The sequence below is a fragment of the Oryza glaberrima genome, chromosome 12, assembly GCF_000147395.1.
Source record: "Oryza glaberrima chromosome 12, OglaRS2, whole genome shotgun sequence".
NCBI lineage: Eukaryota > Viridiplantae > Streptophyta > Magnoliopsida > Poales > Poaceae > Oryza > Oryza glaberrima.
Window position 1 is genome coordinate 1,805,967 of NC_068337.1, and position 25,129 is coordinate 1,831,095.

The 25,129-nt window shown below is 46.5% G+C and overlaps 6 protein-coding genes and 2 pseudogenes across 8 annotated transcripts; 3 read left to right on the forward strand and 5 right to left on the reverse strand.

Moving 5' to 3' along the window:
• The first annotated feature begins 17 nt into the window (after window positions 1-17).
• Window positions 18-8,012, forward strand: LOC127757338 (transcription initiation factor IIE subunit alpha-like; annotated as a pseudogene).
• Window positions 8,013-8,219: 207 nt separating this feature from the next.
• On the reverse strand, window positions 8,220-10,051 carry LOC127757834 (tryptamine hydroxycinnamoyltransferase 1-like). The gene has a single exon (XM_052283418.1). It carries the CDS (start codon window positions 9,873-9,875, stop codon window positions 8,535-8,537), a length of 1,341 nt encoding a protein of 446 aa, XP_052139378.1. The 5' UTR covers window positions 9,876-10,051; the 3' UTR covers window positions 8,220-8,534.
• A 291-nt stretch (window positions 10,052-10,342) lies between these two features.
• On the forward strand, window positions 10,343-11,081 carry LOC127758231 (uncharacterized; annotated as a pseudogene).
• A 330-nt stretch (window positions 11,082-11,411) lies between these two features.
• On the forward strand, window positions 11,412-12,986 carry LOC127757695 (cytochrome P450 CYP94D108-like). The gene has a single exon (XM_052283262.1). The coding sequence runs from the start codon at window positions 11,427-11,429 to the stop codon at window positions 12,981-12,983; it is 1,557 nt and encodes a 518-aa protein (XP_052139222.1). The 5' UTR covers window positions 11,412-11,426; the 3' UTR covers window positions 12,984-12,986.
• Window positions 12,987-13,321: 335 nt separating this feature from the next.
• Window positions 13,322-17,499, reverse strand: LOC127757694 (pentatricopeptide repeat-containing protein At1g52620-like). Its single transcript, XM_052283261.1, has 2 exons — window positions 14,693-17,499; window positions 13,322-14,077 (listed from the first exon to the last, which is right to left on the reverse strand). Exon 1 carries the CDS (start codon window positions 17,417-17,419, stop codon window positions 14,951-14,953), a length of 2,469 nt encoding a protein of 822 aa, XP_052139221.1. The 5' UTR covers window positions 17,420-17,499; the 3' UTR covers window positions 13,322-14,077; window positions 14,693-14,950.
• A 273-nt stretch (window positions 17,500-17,772) lies between these two features.
• Window positions 17,773-19,431, reverse strand: LOC127757798 (phosphoglycerate mutase-like protein 4). The gene is made up of 6 exons (XM_052283385.1): window positions 19,174-19,431; window positions 19,011-19,061; window positions 18,737-18,847; window positions 18,512-18,670; window positions 18,275-18,350; window positions 17,773-18,144 (listed from the first exon to the last, which is right to left on the reverse strand). The coding sequence occupies exons 1-6, from the start codon at window positions 19,411-19,413 to the stop codon at window positions 17,915-17,917; spliced, it is 867 nt and encodes a 288-aa protein (XP_052139345.1). The 5' UTR covers window positions 19,414-19,431; the 3' UTR covers window positions 17,773-17,914.
• A 472-nt stretch (window positions 19,432-19,903) lies between these two features.
• Window positions 19,904-21,515, reverse strand: LOC127756843 (cytochrome P450 CYP94D108-like). Its single transcript, XM_052282231.1, has one exon. The coding sequence runs from the start codon at window positions 21,499-21,501 to the stop codon at window positions 19,954-19,956; it is 1,548 nt and encodes a 515-aa protein (XP_052138191.1). The 5' UTR covers window positions 21,502-21,515; the 3' UTR covers window positions 19,904-19,953.
• Window positions 21,516-22,829: 1,314 nt separating this feature from the next.
• Window positions 22,830-24,583, reverse strand: LOC127756844 (phosphoglycerate mutase-like protein 4). 3 transcript variants are annotated; one of them, XM_052282234.1, is made up of 6 exons: window positions 24,331-24,435; window positions 24,109-24,181; window positions 23,881-23,991; window positions 23,670-23,801; window positions 23,484-23,571; window positions 22,830-23,265 (listed from the first exon to the last, which is right to left on the reverse strand). In XM_052282234.1, exons 2-6 carry the CDS (start codon window positions 24,151-24,153, stop codon window positions 23,072-23,074), a joined length of 570 nt encoding a protein of 189 aa, XP_052138194.1. In that variant the 5' UTR covers window positions 24,154-24,181; window positions 24,331-24,435; the 3' UTR covers window positions 22,830-23,071. The 3 variants fall into 3 exon arrangements, with proteins under 3 accessions (XP_052138194.1, XP_052138193.1, XP_052138192.1); XM_052282233.1 differs by having other exon boundaries at window positions 22,834-23,265; window positions 23,537-23,571; window positions 24,109-24,159; window positions 24,331-24,583; XM_052282232.1 differs by having other exon boundaries at window positions 22,836-23,265; window positions 24,109-24,159; window positions 24,331-24,583.
• Between the last annotated feature and the right edge of the window lie 546 nt (window positions 24,584-25,129).

A 25,129-nucleotide genomic window follows, 5' to 3' on the forward strand; every position in this document is an offset into this window, starting at 1 on the left:
TCGCCGCCGTCGCCGCCATGGCCTCCATGGAGCCCTTGAACCGGTGCGGATCCTCCCGCTGTGCTCCCCTCCGTGTATCCATGATGCATTGATGATAGCTGGCATCTGCGGGAGGTGTAATTTTACTGGTTTTGGTTTGGGGATTTTTGGCTGGCATTGCAGGATGGTGAGGATGGTGGCGCGCGCATTCTACGACGACGTCTCGCTGGCCAGAGACCCCAAGTCCGCTCGCGGCGACAACTGTGGGCTTGCCGTCGTCGTCCTCGACACCCTCACCAGGTGAGACCAAACCTAAATCCTCAACCAAAGCCCTGACCTCGGTGCTGTCACTGATCAATGATCAATGTGCCCTGCTGCATGTGTTTCTGTACATGTTTCATGACCTGTTCTGTTGTGTTGGTTTCACTCACCTGATTGATTGATGATGCTAGTTTCTACTCGCTAGTGCCAATGAGGAAACCTCCATGTTGAATACTGCTCCCTCTTGGCCTCTTGCGATTTTAGGCAAGGAGAATTTACAGTGACCGAGATAATTAATGCAGACCTTTTGTGCCTGTGCATTTCAAATTTATGGCATGGTCCAGGATTTATTTTTCAAGGTTAAATTGATTATTTCGTTTCTTGCTGGTTGGCTACAACGTCCCGTAAGTGCTCAAACAAGCATTTGAAGATTCTTTTCAGAGTGAGTGATGAGCAATTTTGTTATGATCCCTGAGGGACTGTTTTGGAGTAACTGCTACTCATGGTTTGTCGTTTATCAAATCTATGGCAAATAATGGTTAATCAACACTATCACCAACTGGATCAAGTTTGTACACAACATTATGAAACAAATATATTGAGTACTCCTTTATGATTTCTTATGACTCATTATCCATGTGGAACTGCTGAGAGAACATTTTGCCTCCTCATATTGTAGTGTTACTTGGTACTCGTTGATGTCCCACATTTTATTTTTATAATGCTGCTTGCTCAGTTTTGAATGTGCAGTTTTGACTACTAGGGCCTTGCCTCTGTATTCTTTTTTTCTCCTCCTTTAATCCTATCTTTTGCACCCCGGAGTGTACATCTGTCAAGTCTATTGAGTTTTTCCTAGCGTGCATATGCTCGGGCTTGTGTGAGAAGGCGGCTTCCACTCCTCACTCTCTCTTACTATAACTCTTCTTCCTTTATTTAATGCATGAGGCAGAGCCCTTGCCCTTTCGTAAATAAGAAAACTTTGATTTCTAGAGATGGAAATCAGCAATTGGAGAAGCTGCTTCAATTGTCCAATTATGATCACAAAGAATTTAGTCTTCTTAGTAAATCTATTATCTTGCCCCCCCCTCTCTCTCTCTCTCTCTCTGAAACATTCTTAGTGGGTCCGAGAGGAAGATTTGGCTAAAGCATTAAAGATTTCCTCTAAGCAACTGCGCCGCATTCTCCAGTTTTTTGAAGAAGAGAAGCTAGTGGAAGATGTCATCGGAAGGAGGTTAGAATTTCTGAGAGAGAGTTGTTCTCATTTTTGTATAGCACTTTTTTTTTTAATTTTAGCATGGAATCGCCATCTACTCCACTTAAAACAGAAGTTGTTAATTAGGTTATTAGTAGTTTCTGAAAGCAAGACCTGATAGGAGAGTGAGAATCAACGATTGTCACCTCGGCACTGTACTACTGTAGGATATGCCACCCACTCCCAATGAGTAGTGAATCACCACTGTTAAAGAGCGCATCTCTAGCATTTGTCACGTTGGGGTCTTTTTGCAAAATGTTTACATTTCTATTTTCTCTCTGCCCGTTTTGCCCTCAGCCATTTTCCACTTATCCTAAAAAGTAAAAAAAATGCTGACCACTTTCCAACTGAGTCAAGATGTCAAGATATTCTACAATTTATCCACATTTATATGCAGTGGCGTTATTATTTTATTTCTTTAGACTATAGAATGAGTGCCTGAAATATGTTTTTGAGCACCTACTTCACATAAGCTTGTACATGGTTAATGGAAATACATGGGAAATGAATTAGTTGCATAACTATATCGGCGCATTAATGACTTGTATAATCTTACATGGACAAAGCAGAAAAGTTCAGCAGAACTTAGGTAAGACTTCAATAAATGAAACTTTATGTCATGTATATTTCATCTGTGTTTTGATACTGCTGAGGCATAAACATGTGTGTGCTACGCTCTCTTGTATAGCCCATATTAAACAGTTTCCTGGAATATGCATATTTCATTAAATCTGACTATCTATTTGTGCCCGTGGAATTTTTGTTGTTTTTTGTGATGGTTGTTGTATAGGTCTCTTTAGACACCATTTGCGCCACACACTCATGTATAGCCATTTTCTTACATATATGAAGGCGGCTCTGTTTTCCTATGTACTAAAGAATTAGCCTTCTATTTACACTGTTTTGCTTGGTACACTGGATCACTTCGAGTGTGCAGTACTGCTAAATAAGGAGTAACTTTAGGTTCACTTTATGAACGTAAGCATCCAAAGAGCTTAAGACAATCAACATTCACAGGATCATTAGTGACAGCACGAGGTGACCTGAACATTGCTTGAACTCTTTTGTTTTCTGGGTGGTGTGGTTGGAGGTGCAATCAATATGAACGTCCAGTCATTAGTCATCTTTGTTTGTTAATTTGATTGTCAGTTTTTTTTTTTTGCCCCTTCTCACCTTGTGTTGTGTTATGTCATAGCAGTCACCAAAAGGAGTAAACATATCTAACAATGTCTCTGGCACCGCTGGTGATGTGCATCCTTTTACTAAAGGAGGAGAGAAAGCAAAGATGCACACACATTCCTACTGTTGTTTGGACTATGCTCAGGTTACTCATCGATTGAACATTTAATTTTCAATGCAATTGCTTCTCTCCTCTTATTCTCTTCTTAATGAAATGACACGCAATTCTCTTGCTTGTTTGAGGAAAAGAATTACTTCTCTAATGAAAGAGAAACTTGCTCGGCGAAAAAATGAAAGAGAAACTTGTTAGCTGAAATTTTTCGCATACACAAGATATTTGGCCGCTCACATTTATCCACAAAGCACATGAGTGGGACATATAGCGCTATATCTATTTCTTATGTTTTTACGTGTGGCAGAGCTCAGTGAGATTTGATATAGACTCTGTGCATGGAAACTTATTTTAACATTGTAAAACTGCATGGGCCAAAAATCACACAAGCGGACCTTCTCATATAATCTTCAATTGAACATTGCAGTTTTTCTGCATGCATGGTGGTTGTTTTGATTAAATTGGTCTCTCTTCCATAGGTTGGCAAATCTAAGTCACTTGGCTTTATTAGAATTATTAGGACAGAATCCTACTGAAAATTTGTTGAACAGAAAGTGAGACAAATCTCTCTCACCACAGCGTTAGCGATAACATTACCCATCTTTAGTCATAGAATAAAATCTGCTTGTACCTTACCCATCCCATGATCCAAAAATGTCTTTTGATCTGGTCATAATCTGATATAGATTTTAATGTGCATATTTTTCTGAAATACAGGTATATGATGTTGTAAGATATAGGATACACCGCATGAGGAAAAAAATTGAAAGATGAGTTAGATGACAGAGATACAGTTCAGCATTATGTATGTCCTAACTGTAAAAGAAGGTACTAAGTATACTTCTGATTTTTCTGGTTATATAGTACCACTAAAAAAAATGAAGCTTACATTATTGTCTCTGTTGAACTGTAGGTATTCAGCATTTGATGCACTGCAACTTGTAAGCGATATGGATGACTATTTTCACTGTGAGCATTGCAAAGAACAACTTCTTCCAGAAAGTGAAAAGCTTACTTTGGATGAAGTTGTGTGTGGTGGTGACAATGCAATAAAGCATAAGCACGATAAACTAAAGGATATGCAGCAAAGAATGGAGGTTATTACTTTTTATTCAGTTAGAAATTTGTTTCCAAATTTGGGAGCATAGATCAAACATAAATGATGTTAGAATTGTTCAGTTTTTAGTACAGCTTACATACTATAACTATTGGAAAACAATTAAATTTGTTTCGCCTTTGTCAGAAAGACTAAATTAGTGTATCTGCATTTTGGCCAATAATCAGATTGTTATCCAGTAAATTGTGCATAAACTTTCTATAATTTTTTACATTGCACTTAGATAATATATAATTTAACATCTATTTAACCATTATTGCATTTGTGATAATAGCACGATAACAATATAGCATTTCATTGTTGTGAGAAGGACTTTCTTTGACATGAACCATATATATATAGTTTCAATATCTATAGCAGAGATGGAAATATTTCTATAGATTGGTTATGTCATCTATGAAGCATCACTTCGCTGATCACTTGTATATGTTTATGATTCAGCTAATGCATTTATCTCGTATATAAAATAAATATAACGGTGTATGTTCTCCCATATTGGCTAAGCGTGCCCCTCAAGATGCTGACTGCAAGGTAGTTTTTAGCTTAAACATGGATGGCAAAGTGCATGTTCTGGAATCTTGATGATAGTGTGGATTGTGATGCTTTCGTTTTGTAGATTTCTGCTCTAACATTGAACATACATGAATGCAGGAGCAATTGAAGCCATTAATAGCAGTACTTGACAGGGTAAAGGATCTTCCTTTTCCATCTTTTATGAGTTTGCAAGACTGGGAAAGAGCAACTATGGAGGCATCTGCAAATGGTGCAGTTGGTTCATCTCAGAATTCAGAAGGGCGATACAGCAGTAAACCAATGCCCTTCCTTGGGGAAACAGAGGTAAGCCTGGTATATGCATTGAGTTGTATACGTTAGTAGTTAAAGGTGCAAATTTAGATAAATGTGAAGCCAATAAAGGCAACATTGATGAGGCATATAACATGACCATGGTGTTATGCTGGGAATACTGTTAGAACTTCTATACTTCCTGAAACATCTCATGCCTTTCTAGATTGGAATCAAATGGTTTGATTATTAGGATTTGCCCCTGTAAGTACTAATTACTTCATTTAAACTAGATATTGCACTGCTTGATTAATCCAATTCTCCTTTCCAGGTTGAAGTTAATTTCTTAGGAAGTACTGGTGCACAGGAAGGTGTTGAATCTGGTATGGAAAGTATAAAGCCACAGCCCTCATGGATGAATCGTAAGAGTATAGTCCTCACAGGGGAACATAAAGGAGAAATCAGCAACACTGCAGATCTGGATCAAAGTTCAGAAGCCAAGAGTGACAAGAAACAGCTCTCAGAGGAAGATGAGATGAAGAGCATACAGGTGAGCTGATAAAATTTGCATTTCAATATCAATTATAAGTTTCACAATCAAGAACTAGCTAGTTGAGTGAATGTTAAATATAAATTCACCTTTTATTTAATGGTATAGGAGGCATACGCAAAAGCTTATTATGAGGCTATCCAGAAAAGGCAGGAAAGGCAGGAAGATGAGGACAAAAGGATGATACAAGAAGAAAGCCTTACATGTATTTCTGACCAGCCATTTGCTTCTGATGCACAGTTTGAGAGGCGGTTGGGTGCCAAATCAAAACGTGATGATGGTGGTGACTCTGGTGATGATGGCATTGAAATGAAAGTGGAGCAACCAACAGGTATTTCTTGATCAAAACTTGTGTTCCTATATATAATTTCACATAGGAGCCAAAAAATTTTCTGTAAAATATTGTTTTTTTCTTGAATACGCATGAGAGTTGCGTGTCATTTCATTAGTAAGGGAGAAAAATAGGAACGGGGAAGGGAGCAGCACCCACCATCACCCGAACCACCAACTGGCGTTAGCCTTCACATGAAAAAACACACACAACAAAAAAAAACAACCTTCTGTAAAATATTAATCATTAACCATTCTAGCTGTAGTCTAGCTTTTTATTGACCCTTCTAGTAATATAATTACATACCCCTTAACTTCGTTTTATAAAAAGGTAATTGTTTATTATCATTGTTTGAAATGTATATGATATTACCACCATTTTTTAGTTTCTTATACTTGTTGTTGAGTTAGATAATGATATGGCCTGGTTTATGTGATTGCGATGATAGTTCTCAAAAATGTTAGTCATATAATATTTTGAACGGAAAGCTCACTGGTGCAGTGTTTTTTTAACATGTCAACCTTCACCTTATCTTTTAATGTGTTGGCTTTGTATCTAATGTGTTTGTAGGGAATATAGGAGAGGTATATAAGTTGGCTGATCTGGATGTGGAGACCCAAGAATCAATTGATGATGATGATGATGATGATGATCTTGTTTGGGTAGAGGGCTGAAGACTTGCTACTTCCTTAATGTAGAATGTGCTAAGGTTCAAGTTTGAAACACTAGGACAGTAGGACTGATGGCTCCAAGTTTGATACATCATCACCAATTGAGTGGGAAGTGCAAAATGTGTGGAAGGTTTAGCATAGTATTCCTGCACTGCGCATGAAACTAGTTTGACTAGAATCAAGTGAAGATGCATTCTGCCATACTACATTTTCCATTTCAAGCTTTTGGAGATTTTTGAGAAACAAAAGCATTTTGAGATGTATATCCTGCTAAAGTAGTAAAATACTACAGTTGCTGATGATCAATATTGAATGATAGACTGTACTAAACTTTGCTTGTGCATAGCAATAGTAAAGTGAACACCAGAAATTGATGATGGCGATGATGTGGTATATTGTGATGACTAGTTTTAAAACTGGTACATGGTGATTGACAAAACTGCAGTTTCAGATATATGTGGTCCTTTGACTTGATAGCCTGTTTAATTACTTACTGTCGCCCTTTAGACGCTGCGCATGCGTACGTACATTTCATGGAACTTAATTGTATAGCATATTTGTGTACATTAAACCAGAAGGCAGGAGACAATCATAACTTGAATCTTCATTGATCCATGCATAACGCGTTCTTGTTCAATGCTTCAATCCATGAATACATTTTTACATTGTTGGGAAGACAAATGCTGTTGAAAACAAAGCAATCAAAAAGCTGCTGCCCACTGCAAAAGATTGATTTGTTGGTGAGCTGAGAGCCTGAGACCCCCCAAAAAAAATCATCATTTGAGCAGTGGTTCATCAGCCGTTGGCCGTGGCTTGCAGGTAGGCATTGACTTGCTACTTTTTCAATTTTTGTTAGCATTTTTTTTAAACTGCTAAATAGTATATTTTATGCAAATTTTCTCTCTATATAAACTGTTTTTAAAAAATAAACAAATTCATTTTAAAATTTTAATAATTAATACTTATTTTTTTTAGAAACACAGTACAAATGCAGACGCTCACAATGCGCGCACACTCACCAATTGAATATACACATCCTATCCCTATAACCACCTTCAGAAGACTAGGCCGATATATTTTGAGATTTATGAAGTCACCACGAGCGTCTCGTTGTCGACAGTTAAATCATCTAACACTAAAAATACTTAATTAATTGTATGTTAATCATGTTTTTCGTTTTTATGTGTGTGGGTAATAAACTGTTTTCAACCTCTATTTAGAGCATGATCATCCTGCTGCTGATTGGGCATCAGAGCCCGCGAAACATGCAGCGGTCGTCGTCTAGTACTAGTGTTGACAAAATAAAAAAAACAGTGTTAGCAATACCCATCATTGACAAAAATAAGAAGTGAGCTGAAATAAACTTGGCATTGTACACACTCCACTACACTACAAATTATACACATTGAAGAGAAAAATAAACACTAAACACATCGACATGGCAATGTGCTTCTTTTCTTCTCAATGCTGAGGATTAATTTATCAGTCAATTTTAACATAAATATCATCGTTGTCATCATATTACGGCTTGGGCAGAACATGGCGGTAAATTGGGCAGAGGCTGCTATCCTTGAGCCTACGGAAGATGCAGCGCTCATGGAAGCTGTGGAAGCAGGGCGTCGTCCTCAGCAAGTCTCTCTCCTTGAAGTCCCTCAGGCACACGGCGCACGTCTCCTCCCTCGCGTCGGCCGCCCTCGTCGGGACCAGGCTCAGGAGGAGATCGAGCGACACCGTGCCTACTCGTCGAGCGCGCTTGCACGGCGGCGGCGGCGGCTGATCGGCGTCGCTCGCCGGCCCTGATCGGCGCGGCCGTATGCGTGTCGGCCAACGAGGCCGATCTGGTCGTCCCACACAGTACACCTGGTTGAAGGGAGCCACCCAGAATAGCTGGCCGTGATGCAACTTTAGGCGGAAGCCTGGTGGTGGCAAGCCGCTGATTCTTCTCTCGGTTAAGTTAGGAAGAGATGGTCCCAGTGCCATCGCCTCCGTGGACGATGCCGGTGAATCCATCAATTAATCTTGTTACTAGCTGTGAGTTGGGAAAGATAGATAGATCATAGATGCTTGTACAATTTATAGACGACGGGTGTGAGTGAAGCACAACTAGAATGTCGATCGTGATGGATTAGGATTCGGATTCAATGATGCTGATTACTTCTAAGATAACCTTTTCTTTATTTACGCACGCACACATTCGTTAATTGCAGCAGTATACTTGAGTAGTATACAGGAGTAGTAATCAGATAGGTTGTTATTATTACATGCGTGATTAGGCAGCTACATCTTGGTTAGTGTTTCACTAATCCATGGTGTAAGCGATGCTGGTGAGCTCATTCGCGTGCTTCTCCCACAGCGCCACGAACACCTCCACCCCACCACTTTTCCTCAGGCTCGGCATCACCACCACCACCCCGTCCTCTGGCACCTTCGCCGGCAGGATCCCGGCGAGCCGCCCGCCGAGCCCCATGTCCAGCCGGTGCAGCTCCAGGTGCAGCCAGCTGTCCGAGTCCACGTCCGGCGACAGCACGCCGGGCTCGTCCACGTTCGCCTGCTGAAGCGGCTCCTCCTCGTCCCTGCCGCCGTCGACGTGGAGCGCCCCGAAGTCGATGAACGACTGGAAATAGCGCCGGTCGACGGCGCGGATCCCCGCGCGGATCAGCGCCGCCGCGTCCGCGAGAGTACCGGTGGTCAGCTCCCTCGCTGTCGCGCCGGAGCTCGCGTTGATGATGAGGTTGCCGAAGAAGCCGTTTGGCACGGTTCCTGTCCCGAGCCGGGCGCGGCCGTTCACGGAGACGTTCACCGACGTGCGCGCGCCGGCGTCGAGCCCGCGCACGGCGGTGATCTTCTTCCAGACGTGCGCCGACACGGTCTCGAACGTGGTGTACTTGCCCTGCGCGCGCCGCTTGAGCTCGGCGACGAACTCGCTCGGGTAGTGCAGCAGCACGTTGGCGACCTCGGAAGGGTCGATGCGGACGGCGCCGGTGTCGGCGCCTTGTCCTTGCCTGCTCGTGACGCCGTCGTGCGGCAAGAACTCCTTGCCGCGGTGCTCGAACTCGCACCGCGGCGGCCGGCGCGGCGAGAGCGCGCCGGGGCCGTACGGTACAGGTCGGTCAAGCAGCGGAGCTCCGTTGCGACGGACGGCGTCGGTCCAGGCGTGAAAGAAGGTGCTCATGGAGAACCCGTCGGCGGCCTGGTGGTGAGCCGACGAGGCGACCACGAGGCCGCCGCACGCGAAGCGGTTGATCTGCACCAGCAGCACATGCGGCGTCGGCGCGTCCGTGTTGACCGGCGGGTGGAGGCGCGCGAGCTCCGGCGACGGCGCGAGCGGGAGGTGGTCAGCGAGGTCGGACGACACCTCGGCCTCCACGACGAGTGCGCCGGCGCCACCTCTGCCCGTGACGAAGAACGGGCGGCGACGGGCGCCGCGGCGGTCGAGGCGCGCGGTGAGGAGCGGGAAGTGCGGGAGCGTGGCGGAGAGAGCGTCGAGGAGGGCGCGGGTGGTCGGGTTGGGCGGCGAGAAGGCGAAGAGGACGGTGACGTGGTACGTCGGCGCGACGAGTTCGAACACGGTGAGCGGCGTCTCCTCCGTCTCGCGCGGCGGCGGCGGCACGACCAAACTCCTCTTCACCTGCACCTCCATTCTATCACTCTGGTTAGATAGATAGATGATGCTTTTGTGTGATGGATAGATGGTGGCAGTGGTAGCACGGCAGCCGCCACTTGCGTATATGTATGTCAGTATGTCACTAGCTCAGCTGTGTTGCTATTAACATTTGAAGTGTGCGTACGCGTGCCAATCTGTTGAGGCATGCAATGCTTGATTTGTTGAGCTGCCAGAAATTCAACCGTGCATACGTGCGAGGGGTCTCAGTTGTACGGGAGACAAAAATACCTACTACGAGTACTAGGAACCGGACGTATATACGTTCAGATGAAGCAGGTATACGTAGACAGTGGTCGAGATTGCGTGGCACGCGCCGCGCTGTGCTGCGCGCGGGAATGGATTACTCCGACTCCGATCGATTCCGAGTCCTAATCAATCTCGTTGTGCCTCACATCGTCCACTATAATAAAATCTGGTACTCATCCAGTTGTTGCAACAACGCAAAAGCTGGTCTGACTGCTGCAGGCGATGGATCCGCCGGCTCGCAGATTGATGGATTCTCGGGCGGCGGCGCAGTTGGCGGCGCCACTTTCTGATCCATACGCGGCAGAAACATTCGAAGACCTACTCCGAGAATTGGGGGTCGACCCTAGTATCCACACTGTAGTCCGTAGCGCCGGGAGATGGATGGATCCGGCAGCGGCGGCAGCGCGAGTTCCGATGAGATTCCACCGCACGCTCCAACGCCTAGGAATCGACCCCAACAGCGATGCCCGGAGCATCCGCGACATGCTACAAGAGTTCCGTCGAGGGGTGTACCAGGGAGAGGTGTACTGGGCTGGCCGAGTGATCAGGCCTCGTCCTTCGCCCATGCTAGGACGACGTCGCCGCGCCGCCGACGGGGATGCCCCGATGCAAGATGTCGCGAGATGTCCTCCTGGGCCTCGCGCTGACGAAGGCGTGCGACGCGAGGCAGGAGGAGTGCGCCGTGTGCCTCAGGGACTTCGAGGAGAAAGACATGCTGAGGACGATGCCGTGTAACCACTCCTTCCACGAGATCTGCCTCTTCCGTTGGCTCAGCGAAAGCTGTCTCTGTCCTCTCTGCCGCTACGCGCTGCCCAAGCAGCAGCAGGTTCAAAGCTGCTGATGATGCTATTTATGTTTCGGTTCACCAACAGATCCGTTTGTAACTTGTAAGCATATTGCCATCGATATAGAAGTAGAATCATGTTCTCATCGATGTATAGCAGGGCAGTTCATCATCAGAAGGTTCCTAATTAAAACATTTCTTATCCTCCACTGGATTTAACTAGTATTGCCTGCAACGCAAGGCCCTGTCTTGGCTAACAAGCCGAAACAACTTGCCACTCATGTGCCTATCCCTATCATGGTCAGGCACACGGTTCTTCACAATATACGTATAATTTAAGAATTGCATTGATCTTCAAAGTAATTAATTAGTGGATTGATAGAAGTTTAATCGACTTGACATTGCAATTATAAATTGCTTTGGAGATCCAGTGTCCCAGTATATAATGCCAGGTGAACACTCCTCTTCCATCAACCAGCTTGCTACCAAGTCGATCAATGGCAATGGACTCTTACTACTGTTCCATGCTCTTCTTCCTCCCTCCGATACTCTACGTCTCCTACCACCTCACAAGAATCCTCGCCGACAAGAAGAAGCCCACCACCCATGGCCTCAAGGCGCACCCGCTGCTCGGCCACCTCCCGGCGTTCGTCAACAACAGCCACCGCTTCCTCGACTGGACGATGGAGCTCATCGTCGGCAGCCCGGAGATGAGGATGGGCTTCTGGATCCCCGGGATGCGCACCGGCATCATCACCGGCAACCCGGCCGACGTCGAGCACATCCTGCGCACCAACTTCGCCAACTATCCCAAGGGGGAGCACGCCATTGGCATGCTCGAGGACTTCCTCGGACATGGCCTCTTCAACTCCGACGGCGAGCAGTGGCTCTGGCAGCGCAAGAACGCCAGCTACGAGTTCAGCAAGCGCTCCCTGCGCAGGTTCGTCGTCGACGTCGTGCAGGCCGAGGTCGCCGACCGCTTCCTCCCGCTGCTCCGCCGCGCCGCCGGTGATGGTCGTGGTGGTGATATCGTCGTCCTCGACTTGCAGGAAGTGCTCCAGCGATTCGGGTTTGATACCATCTGTATGGTGGCGTTCGGGCACGACCCGCGCTGCCTCGCCGACGGCGGTGTCATGGAGGATGCCAGGTCGGAGTTCATGCACACCTTCGGCGAGGCGCAGGACCTCGTCGTCGGCCGCTTCTTTGATCCCATCGAGGTCTCCTGGAAGATCAAGAAGTGGCTCAACGTCGGCACCGAGCACCGCCTGAGGAAGGCCATCGCCGACGTCCATGCCTTCGCCATGGACATTGTCCGCACACGGCGCCAGAGCGCGTCCGTGCAAGACAGAGACGACGTCTTGTCGAGGTTCGTGGCGAGCGACGAGCACAGCGACGAGGTCCTCCGCGACATCGTCCTCAGCTTCCTCATCGCCGGCCGCGAGACGACGGCGTCGGGGCTGAGCTGGTTCTTCTGGCTCTTGTCGTCCCGGCCCGACGTCGCGGCGCGCATCGCCGACGAGGTCCGCGCGGTGAGGGAGGCGACCGGCACGCGCCCCGGCGAGCCGTTTGGGTTCGACGCGCTCCGGGAGATGCACTACCTCCACGCCGCGCTCACGGAGTCGATGCGGCTGTACCCGCCGGCGCCGATCGACTCGCAGTCGTGCGCGGCGGACGACACGCTCCCCGACGGCACGCTCCTCCGCGCCGGCTGGTCGGTGACGTACAGCGCGTACGCCATGGGGCGTCTCGCCGCCATCTGGGGCGAGGACTGCTTGGAGTACAGGCCGGAGAGGTGGCTCGGCGACGACGGCGCGTTCCAGCCGGCGAGCCCGTTCCGGTTCACGGTGTTCCATGCGGGGCCGAGGATGTGCCTCGGGAAGGAGATGGCGTACGTGCAGATGAAGTCCATAGTTGCAAACGTGCTTGAGGAGTTCGAGGTCGACGTCGTCAAGGAGATCGCCGGCGGCGGCGTGCCGGAGCACGTGCTCTCGGTGACGCTGAGGATGAAGGGTGGACTACCTGTGAAGATTAGGAGAAAGACTGAAGCTTACTAGAGAAGGCCACAAGGGTACTTTGCCGCTGAATGGTACTATAATTAGTTAAGCTTCAAGTTTTGCTCTTTTCGTTTTGAGCTTATGGGTTAAGAATAACGTTTGTGATTTGGTTGTTTTTGGCCGTTTTCCATTTCCTACTGGACTACAGCGGCAGAAAAATGATTTTCCCTGGGTTGAATTGATGCCAATTAATCAATAAAAGGATGGCGTATCACTGTATTGTACAAATTTAACAAGTTGAAGTCAGCCATGTAAGACACAAATAGACCTGTTTAAGCAACTATATGACCAACTTTCAGGTGTTGTTCTTACTGCCAAATGAATACTGTAAGTACATTACTGATGAACTAATGATAAATTTGAGCAGATTTCTGCGGAAAACTAATGATACATTTGAGCAGATTTGTGCAGAAAACTAATGATACATTTGAGCAGATTTGTGCAGAAAATACACAAAATACTGAGACATGGGACTCCTATAGTGGATAGTGATGATGCAGCACCCAAAATGTCGGTCATGGCCATAAAAAAAACTTTGTAATGGCATTGTTCTAGATGAGCAAGACGGCAAGATTTCCAGATTTGTCATGATACCAACGAGTGTTTGTACATGTAAAATTACGTGTAAGCTATACAATGTCCTGCACTCCTACACCTAAAGCTAAAAGAAACTACCTGCATACTTACTGAGTGATGGTCTGACGGAGGGTGTTGTGATCTGCAAGTCTGCAACCGTCGCCTATACCGAATGATAGAAGGACAACAAAATTCTAAATCGCGTACCCATAAAAAACCAATCTAGTACTGGACGTTGACACATCCTAATACTACGTATCTGGATAGCGATATGTCTAGATTCGTAATACTATGATGTGTCAACATCAAGTATTAGGTTGGTTTTTTATGGGACGGAGGAAGTATGATCTAGCTGCAGTTGCTACGACGGTCCTGCGCTTAAGCGACATTGCAGTCTGATTTACACCTGCGCATCCTGCCAAATAATCTTGCTTGCAGTGTCACAATAGCATCAACTGTAGTTGAGTGGCCATTGGAGACACTAACCATGGAAAAGTCATAGGGTTAAATAAATTCACCTGAAAAGCAGCAAGAAGTTATTTATTTTTCAGTAAAAATCTCATAAGCATTGCTTCTGCTTGACAGGCAACTAAAGTGCAAGCACGAAAGCTCTATACCAGTACGAATTCGAAGTTTCATAAGTCTTACATTTATTGATATGTTACTGAAGAATTGAACAGAGTAAAATGAAAAAAAAAAATCAATGTCGACTGATGACTTCAGTTACAGGTTAATGATTACTGCAACATAAAAACATACTATAATTTAGTTACTAACGACCTTGAGAACAACAGCAAATATTAATTCAGACACAGCATCAACATGGACAAGAAACTAATGCAACATTTTCCTTTCACATGTAATTCCAAACGAATGATGCCAATGAATTGTGAATGAGAAGATAACTATGTTTACAGAAACAGGACACCAGTAGTATGTTTTTTTTGTTTCCTCTAGCAAGTCTAGAATTGAGTAAACAATTTAAAGAAGGGGAACTAGCACATGGAATTTTAGAAGTTCTAATGTTCAATTTTACTGTAGTTGAGTTGTCAGAAAAACTTTTGAGTCTTCAACCATCAAAGATTCAAGCATAATCTAAAATCACATATGACCAGTCATAGCAAGATTAATACCTTTGGGTGGAGATCTCTGCGGGAGATTTGGTCATATTAATACCACTCCTCCAGTTAGATGGTACTATGAACGTTCCTGATCTTTCAACCTCCAGTTGCTGAAGTAAAAAAATCAAATAAGCCGTAACAACAACCTTGTTGCAGTAACTTTGTACCCTACACTCTCCTTTCTTTCATAATGAATTTGGCTGGTGATTTTTCTGGCCAAACAAAAGAATAAATGATCTCCCTCATTTACAAGAGCCAGGTAGACGGGCATCAAGAATTAGCAAATTTCTGCTCCACACGCTGCAAGGATTTACACTCTGCAAGATATTGCTGTAAAACCCTGGAGACTTCACAGCAAACTGACTCAGTTGCATATTGGTCAAACAAAAACTTGTATCTAAATATTATCTCGAACTCCTCTTGCTGAAATTCATTAGGAAGGATGGTCCTCCAATTCACTGATTTTCCAACAGAACAAAAGCCATAAAGAAGTGAAAGGAAGGTGATAGGATTCGGCACATAGCCCTTTTTAGCCATCCTATTTTTAAAATCCAATGCTTCCCTGAGCATATTATGTCTACACAGGCTGAAGATGATGGCATTGTATGCTGAATTCCTTGGATCCCCTATGTCAAAAACCAATTTCTTGAATACGACTAAAAGGGCATCCTTGCCATGCACCTCACTAGTGTTACAGCAGATAGAGTTGATGACACAAGGAGTACAACTAGTGAGCCCATTGACTAGATAATGTAAGGTAACATCATTAGGAGAACAATGGTTAAGCAACATGGTTTCAAAGTACAAACCAGCTCTGAGTACTTTGTCTTTTTTAAACAGACTACCAATTAGGATGGTATAAGTTACCACATTAGGAGATAGAGCTTCAGCCTGCATATTTGCAAACAAGCCTTCTGCAAAGTCTGTATCACCTGTCTTACAGTATCCATTTATTAATGAAGAGTATGTAACAACATTTGGCTTGCATTTCCGCTTGATCATATCACATAACCACCTTAGAGCTCCATTAAGGTTACCTTGTTTAGCATAGCCACTAATAACTGTAGTATATGTAAACTCGTCCGGTATGCACCCAACCTTTCTCATGTTGCTCATGCATAGAATTGCCTCGCTCATCATTCCAAACTGACAATAACCTTTTATCATGGCATTGCAGCTAACAATGTCAGGGCAGATACCCTTGTGTTCCATGAATTCGAATATTTTCCTTGCATCACCAAGATTCTCACTCCTAATGAATCCATCAATTAATGTGGCGTAAACAAACTCATCAGGTTGGACATTTTTCTCAAGCATCTCTTCAAGAATGTTCTTAGCTGCAGGAAGCATGCGTTTCTTGCACAAACCACTAATCAATACATTGTATATGTTAACATCCGGGAATACCTGTCTTTCTGTCATCTTCTCACGAACAATCAAAGCCTCACTGACTTTGCCAGCAACTACAAGACCATGAATTAGTGCTCCAAATGTGACAACATCAGGAGTATGCCCTCTGCCCATCATTTCCACAAGCAAATCTGATGCAACCATCAACTCCCCTCTCATGCAGAACCCATGAATCAATGGAGTGTAGCTAAGCTGATTTGGGTTCAACTCCCTCCTGATGGCCTCCCTCAAAAAATGCTCAGCCTTTCGAACATGCCCTTCGTGGCACAGCCCAGTTATCAAAGTATTAAATGTGATGATATCTGGGTCACATCCACTTGCAAACATCTGCTTCAAGATCACCATAGCCTGTGTTGCAGACCGGCATTTGCACAAAGCATCTATGACACTGTTATAAATCTGGACATTGGGGGAAAATCCCCTTTTCCTCATCTCCAAAAATAAACTCCCAATCTTCTCTAGATCACCCTTCTTTCCAAGCCAATTTATAAGAGAACCATATGTCACAAGGGTTGGCAAGAATCCCTTTGTCTCCATTTCCCCCAACAGCAACAATCCTCTACCCATATCTCCACGCCGGCAATACCCATCGATCAAGACATTATAGAACACTACATGTGGAATGCACCCAGCTCCCCACCTTGCTTCAATCAATTTCAACCCCTCTTCCACTCGCCTTTCCAGGCACAGTCCCCGGACAAGCACACAAGTACTGTAGTTATCCGCACCACTATCCTTGCCAAGCATTTCATCATACAGCTTACGGGCGTCATCCCAGCGCCGCTGCTCCACTAGGAGCTTGAGCAGGCGGTTGCAATGGGTCACCTCCGGGAGCGAGCCGTACTGCTCCCTTACGCGCTCGCACATCTTGGTGGCCTTTCCAAGCATGCCAGCGTCGGCGTAGGCGGCGACGAGCGCGCCGAGGCAGGCGCGCGTGGGCGCGGCGCCCGCGAGAGACATAGACTGGAGCGTGTCGTCCACGGCGTCGAAGCGGCGGGAGCGGGCGAGGAGGCGGAGCAGCGCGGAGTGGGCCAGAGGAGTAGGGTCCTGGAGGGCGACATGGTGGTCGGGGGACTGTGACCAGGAGAGGAGAGCGACGGCGAGGTCGGGGTCGGGCAGGGAGGAGACGGCGGCGGCGAGGTGGGCGTCGGAGAGCGGGGAGGGGAGCAGCGCCGCGAGGGACCGTGCCCAGGTGGGGTTCGTGGAGCGGGTGGCGAGGACGCCGGCGAGGGAAGCAGCGACGGCGGGGGAGATTAGTGGGTTTGGGTTGTGGCTGCGACGGAGGCGGCGGCGCGGGAGCGGGGTGATGCGGGGCAGGAGCCTGAACATGAAACGCAGACGACGCGGCGGCGGCGGCGGTGACGGCGGCTGCGGCGGCGGCGACGGCGACGGCGTCGGCGGCGGCTGCGGCTGCGGCGGCGGGGTGAGGAAACGCGGAGGCGAGAAGCAGCAACCGATGGGCCGGCCTTAAAACAGCAGGGACGCACCTGACCTGACGATCTAAACGCAATCTTAACCGTTCAATTGCGATGCTACAGTACCGAGAAGATCATCCAACGGCAGAGAGCCGGTCCTCAGTCTAAGGGAGGACATCCGAATTAGCCTTTTTTTTCCCTTCAGATTTGCATCTTTCCCCCCCTTTTTGCGATTGTTTTGCAGATTGATATACAGCTAACACGACGAAACAACGAGTAGTTTATGATCAATTCATCATGATTATCACATCGAAGAAAATAGCAATCAGAAAAACAAAAAATGTTTCAGACTTCTAGTCATGGGTGATCGAATCACTGAATACACTGACAAGATGAGTCGCTGAATGTGTTAGGCAGAGGCTCCATCGCCGCCAAATGCGTTCTCCAGAAAGCCATTTTCACTGAGATGGCCGACGTCTCCACACCTCTCAAGGATCCACCGGCCGGTGACGCCGGAAATGCGGAAAATGTTCAGTGAAGTATTGGGAATTTTCCTGCGAATCGAGCTGTTGGGTGGATCAGTGTGCCGGCAGAGTTCTAGTATGGCAGCACCATGGCCGACAACAATCACCCGCTCCCCTGTCAATGCAACATTAGCAAAACATCTTCAAGGTTCCAGGATAGCAGCTTGTAAAGATAAGGTGTACAATGGCATACACAAATGAAATGGAGTAAAAGTTCGATTTTTTTATGACAGTTTGATACTTACCGATATGATTCTGAGCAACTTTGTTCAGGTAGGAGATGCACCGCTCACTTAACTGGTTAAGACTTTCTCCACCGTCCTAAACATCATTTGAAACAATGATAAACTTTTCAAAAGTTATATAGTACTAGTGCTACAAAATGGTATACACTCACTCCACTTCTGATTTAACAGACATAGACAAAGTTACATTTCTCGGGTTATAAGTGTTCCAAAGAAAAAATACGGTTTGGAACTTACCGGCAATTCGTGGTTTCTGTCATCAAAGTCCAAACCATTTTTTACTTCAAAATTAGCAAAGCCTTTGAAAACGCCTAGGCTTTTATTCATAGCATCATCCCACGTCAAACCTTGCAGATATCCCATGTGCCTTTCTCTTAGTGCTTCAGTCAACACTACCTGGAACAAATTATTGGTGTTACTCATGGAGGAGAAAGCAGGAAAAGGTAGGCTAGAAAAACTCACGTTTGATACATCACAGGCTTTTGCTATGATTTCTGCAGTCTCAGCAGCACGCTTCAAATCAGACGAGTATATAGCAGCTGGCCTAGCTTCTCTTGCCAGACGACGAGCCACCTTACACGTTCGCATCAGATCGATTCATTCAGACAGAAAATGTCAAATTAAACTACCAATGCTGGTAATACCATAAATCCACATATTGGCGGTTCTGCTTCGAAATTTTGAGCAAGTTTGTTGATAAAAAAAACAGTAAATTTTGAGCTAGTGTGTATCGTACCACAACAGCCTGCTGTTTTCCAATCTCGTTCAGCTCTGGATCCATTTGCCCCTATTGCAGAAGTTCAGTGTTCTATCAGGAGTATGTATTTTCATTTTTCCAACGCAACGAATCGTCATCGTCAGAAGGATAAAGCAACAGATGCTTGGTGTTGGCTACCGACCTGAACGATGCGGGAGGAGTTCCACGACGTCTCGCCGTGCCGGACAACCACCAGCTCCACGAACCGATCGACCTCCTTCGCCATGGTGACAGCTGACACCTGATGGCCGCAGGCGAGAGGGAACAGAGGATACCTGACAGCCGCCGTCGCCGGCGAGATGGGGCGGAGGGTGGCTGCTAGCCTCAGCCACCGGGGACCAGGTGCTGCGGCCTGAATGCTTGGACGAACAGTGCCTCGCATATGTCCTGCCGGACCACACGTAACATCAGCTATTGGGTCATTTCAGTATTTGTAACCACTATCCAAGGATGGCGACGCAGTACGAATAAACAAAATCTAATGAGTGAAAAGCAAGAGACCACGTTTTCCTCGTGCACAAACCCGGTAAAATCTACTGCTGAACACAACCGTACAAGGAAAGAAAAGTGGTACTCGTTCCGTTCTATTTTAAGTATAGTTGTGAGTTTTTATGTCCAATATTGGTCGTCAATCCTATTTAAATTTTTTCTTATTAGATGATAAAATATAAATAATACTTTATGTGTGACTTATTTTAAAAAAATATATAAATTTTTAAATAAGTCGTAGGGTCAAAGATTGAAAAAAAATCAGAAAAATGAGAGAGGGAGTAAGTGGTAACACGCTACCGATAGAAGTTTTTTCGAAACGACCGGCACAAGCGTTCATCTTTCAACAACAGGTGTTCAAGTAAGAAACACAGCGCTAAGATATATAGTTCTCCTGTTAATTCAGCTGCAAGAATCACCAATTCACCATCCCCTAAAAAGATTCACCGTTTCTCCTTATCTTCACAGGTAAGCCACCCTTCATCCTCAGCGATATAGAGAACACATGCTCCGGAACGCCCCCGCCGGCGACCTCCTTGACGACGTCGACCACCAACTCCTCGATCACGTTAGCAACTATGGACTTCATCTGCACGTACGCCATCTCCTTCCCGAGGCACATCCTCGGCCCCGCGTGGAACACCGTGAACCGGAACGGGCTCGCCGGCTGGAACGCGCCGTCGTCACCGAGCCATCGCTCCGGCCTGTACTCCATGCAGTCCTCGCCCCATATGGCGGCGAGCCTCCCCATGGCGTACGCGCTGTAGTTCACGAACCAGCCGGCGCGAACGAACGTGCCGTCGGGGAGTGTGTCGTCCGCCGCGCACGACTGCGGGTCGGTCGGCACCGGCGGGTACAGCCGCATCGACTCCGTGAGCGCGGCGTGGAGGTAGTGCATCTCCCGGAGCGCGTCGAACCCGAATGGCTCGCCGGGGCGCGTGCCGGTCGCCTTCCTCACAGCGCGGACCTCGTCGGCGATCCGCGCCACGACGTCGGGCCGGGATGACAACAGCCAGAAGAACCACGTCAGCCCCGACGACGTCGTCTCACGGCCGGCGACGAGGAAGCTGAGGACGATGTCGCGGAGGACCTCGTCGCTGTGCTCGTCGCTCGCCACGAACCTTGACAAGACGTCGTCTCTGTCTTTCACGGACGCGCTCTGGCGCCGGGCGCGGACAATGTCCATGGCGAAGGCATGGACGTCGGCGATGGCTTTCTTCAGGCGGCGCTCGGTGCCGATGTTGAGCCACTTCTTGATCTTCCAGGAGACCTCGATGGGGTCCATGAAGCGGCCGATGACGAGGTCCAGCGCCTCGCCGAAGTTGTGCATGAACTCCGACTTGGCCTCCTCCAGGACCCCGCCGTCGGCGAGGCAGCGCGGGTCATGCCCGAACGCCACCATACAGATGGTGTCGAACCCGAATCGCTGGAGCACGTCCTGCAAGTCGAGGACGACGGCATCACCACCGACACCATCACCGGCAGCGCGGCGGAGCAGCGGGAGCAGGCGGTTGGCGACCTCGGCCTGCACGACGTCGACGACGAACTTGCGCAGGGAGCGCTTGCTGAACTCGTAGCTGGCGTTCTTGCGCTGCCAGAGCCACTGCTCGCCGTCGGAGTTGAAGAGGCCATGGCCGAGGAAATCCTCGAGCATGCCAATGGCGTGCTGGCCCTTGGGATAGTTTGCGAAGTTGGTGCGCAGGATGTGCTCGACGTCGGCCGGGTTGCCGGTGACGATGCCGCTCCGCATCCCGGGGATCCACAATCCAATCCTCATCTCCGGGCTGCCAGCGATGAGCTCCGTCGACCAATCAAGGAAGCGGTGGCTGTTCTTGACGAAGGCCGGGAGGTGGCCGAGCAGCGGGTGTGCCTTGAGGCCATGGGTGGTGGGCTTCTTCTCGGCTAGGGTTCTTGTGAGGTGGTAGGACATGTACAGTATCAGAGGCAGGATGAGGAGCATGGAATAGGCGTAGAACTCCATTTCAACTGACTGAATTAATTGCTACTTTCGCTGTTGGTTGACATATATGGACATGCATTTGCTACTGCTTTTATATGTTGAGCTATCTGCCTATCTGCGCTTCAGAGTTCAGAGATGTTGAGCTGTTTAATTGAAAGTCCTACTCTGAGATGAATGCTAAAATATTGTGAACTGTACTAAAGAGTGTGTAAGGCCATGGATTGGCACATGTATGCCAAATTGTTTGTTCTTGTTGCCCAAGATAGGGACTTGCGTTGCAGACTTCAGAAGACCAACTCGAAGATCAATTATTTAATCCAATGGAGGTTAATTGAGAAATGTTTGAGTAGGAAGCTTCGGACGATATGGACATGTATCTATAGAGCGGGGAGCGGGAGAGACCTTGGTCAATGGTCTATAGCAACTCTATTGATTTCATTTTCTGCTAGTACAGTAGTACTGTGCTGCCGTACCGACAAATTTGTATTTGTACTGCAAAAGAGAAAGATAATCGGATGGTTTGATCATGTCTGAATTCACGAAATGGGCCAAGAATAGTAGACCAGACGGTTGCTTGGTCGTAGAGTGGAGCTGAGGGGGTGCCTAACAACCCGGTTCAAAATATTTTTTATCTATACTTTATATATTTCCATCCTATTTGCACACTCAGTCCAAACTTAAATACTTGCATCAGCCTTAACTCGATCCAAATTAAAGTAAAACAAAGGAGTGATACCCTTTTATTTTGTACTAACTCCGCCCCTTCATTTCGTACTAACTCCGTTAGTGGCGGAGCTTAGTGAAGGTTATCCTGGGTGGTGAACCCCAGCTCATTAAGCAGCTAATTCTGTTTAGGCGCACACATGCAGGAGAATGTTTTTTGAAACTCATGCCGATATGCGGCTGTGACATCACATATTCAGGGTATTAAGACATCCAAATTAGCAATAAAAGCATTTGGTACTTCGGCCCTTATCAGTATTCTTTCTCATGTCTGCATTCCTGCTGTTTTTTACTTCAGCCCCTATCAATTTTCTCTCTCTTACTTCTCTGGTAAATAAATATCCCATGTTCTGTTCTAATTAAGCTTGAAATTTTTTCAAGGACTTTTAGTTTTATGAATGATCCCACAATCGGAGTTAATGCTTCGGTCCTTGCCTGGGTTGGATTCTGAACGTGATTATTTTTTTTCACTAACTGAGGTGCTTGACTAATCCCCAGATCAAAGCCACCAGCAAATCGAATAATCATATACAAGGGACCGTGTTTCTATTGTCATACTTTGGAAACCAAAAGTTTGGTTGATTATCATCTAGCAGAGCAGGTTATAGTCACACGAATGCGTGACTATTTAACTAGTACTAAATATGAAAAGTCCAGTAGCTAGTTTCAATCAAGCAATTGCAATTTGTGAATTCGTGAGTTATGCGATGTGACTCAGTTAGCACGAAAGTTCTACAATTGTCAAATTGAGAGAAAAGAGAGACAAACAGATAACAGTTCATGCCCGGATTCATGAAATGGCCCAAGAAGCCGGTTGGTTGGTTGGTTGGAGGCACTACGTAGAGGCCTCATCGCCACCAAATGCATTCTACGGGAAGTCGTCTTCGTTGAGATGGGCGACATCTCCAAACCTCTCGAGAATCCAATGGCCGGTGGAGCCAGAAATGTTGAAGACGCAGATCGAAGTGTTTGGGATTCTCCTGCGAACTGAGCTGGTTGGATCGGCGTGTCTGCAGAGTTCCTCGATGCTCGCTCCATGGGAGACCACAATCACTCGCTCCCCTGCCAATGCAGCATACATAATAACTTCATTTTCTGTGTATTATGAGCAACTGCTTGAATGACTCGGCATAAGAATGTGCAGGTGCATTCTGAATTTTCTTTGCACCGCTAGCTTTCACTTTACTAATAGCATGCTTACCAGATTTGAAATAGCTAACTCAACAAGCAAATTTCACTATTCTGTCAACCATACAAAAACTTCAGAGTGAGAATATTACAATACTGCCTACCCTTGTGCTTCCCAGCTATTGTGTTCAAGTACGAAACACACCGCTCAGATAGTTGGTCAAGGCTCTCCCCGCCACCCTGTCAAAACAGAAAATTGTTCGAAACACATCTACTAATGTTAGGCCAATCATTATCAAGCCTAAGAAGTTGGTGAGAAAATTAAGGATGAAAGTTACAGGGATTTCTTGGCTTCTGTCTTCAGATGAGAAAGCCTTGTAAGCGTCAGGCTTGCTTCTGACGGCATCATCAAACTTCAAACCATGGAGATCTCCCATGTGCCTTTCTCTCAGTGCAGGACTCAACACCAGCTGAAAGCAAATCAAATGAGAAACATAGCAAGTTTACCACTGGAAAATGGAAGCTTCAGCATATAATGCATGTACTTACGTTGGACACATTGCAAGCTGTAGCTATAGTTTGAGCCGTTTCGGCAGCACGCTTCAGATCAGAGGAGTACACGGCAACTGGCTTAGCTTCTTTAGCCAACCGACGAGCAACCTTAGACGTTAGCACCAATTCCAAGTTCAGGTTTTTCGATAATGGAATTCCAAAGTTCAGACAAAACCCCAAATTACAATCCTGTTTCATTATTTGAAATGTATTGGTAAAGCTCACCATAACAGCTTGCTGTCTGCCAGCCTCATTCAACTCTATATCCATTTGTCCCTGTTAAAATTGTTCTGATGATCTGTCAACTCGAGAAAATTGATGGAATGACGACGAGGGGACTGAAGAGCTATTGACTGAAGAAGGCCATCAACCAAGTATAATTCTCAAGAAAAATTGAAAAGGACAAGTTATTGGTGACAGGAACAAAGGGAAGACAAGACCGCCGACCTGAATGATGCACAAGGCGTTCGCCGATGTCTCCCCATGGCGCACCACCACAACCTCGGCGAAGTCCTCGCCATGCGACGACACAGGAGGAGGAATCGTCCGCTCGCTCATTGAGTCATTGTGGTTGGTACTGGCATCTGCAATCTGCCAGGCTGCTACGGACTACAGAGAGGAGAATATATGTATCTGAAGGAGGCTGCAGCTAGTTGAGTTTGCAGGTGATTTGCAGCTTCCCGGAAACCACACACGTGATGCTTTCTTTTTTTGAACGAATCATGTGATGCTTTCTGATGCCACTTGGTCTTACATTCTTCTATTCTTTGCACTCGTGTTAACCATAATCGTTGTCCTTTTTTCCTTGGCACAATTGACTGCCAATCTGGTCTGACTTTGGTGATTTGCATCCATCAACTTTGATGATGGCCATTACCCACCAGCTTAGGACAATGCACTTTACCCTTTACTGGTGCGCTCTATGTCCCTTCCCTTTCCATAAACCATAAAGCACTAACTTGTCTTAAGAAAATAAAGAAGAAGATTTACATGTTCAACTTTAGGGCATGAAAAAACGATGGAGTGCTGATCGCTGAATGGCACACATTGGAACTTTGGAAGCTACTATGTGCGCTAGATGGTGAATCGTTTGTACTGTACGTGGTCAGGTTGATCTGCCTGTAAAGTCTTGTGTATTCCTCTTCACGTGTTGGTCAAGCCAAACATTTCAGAATGGGCAACTAAATTATGATCAGATAAACTAGTCTAACCAATTCAAAACTATTTTTAGATAAAACTAGAAAGG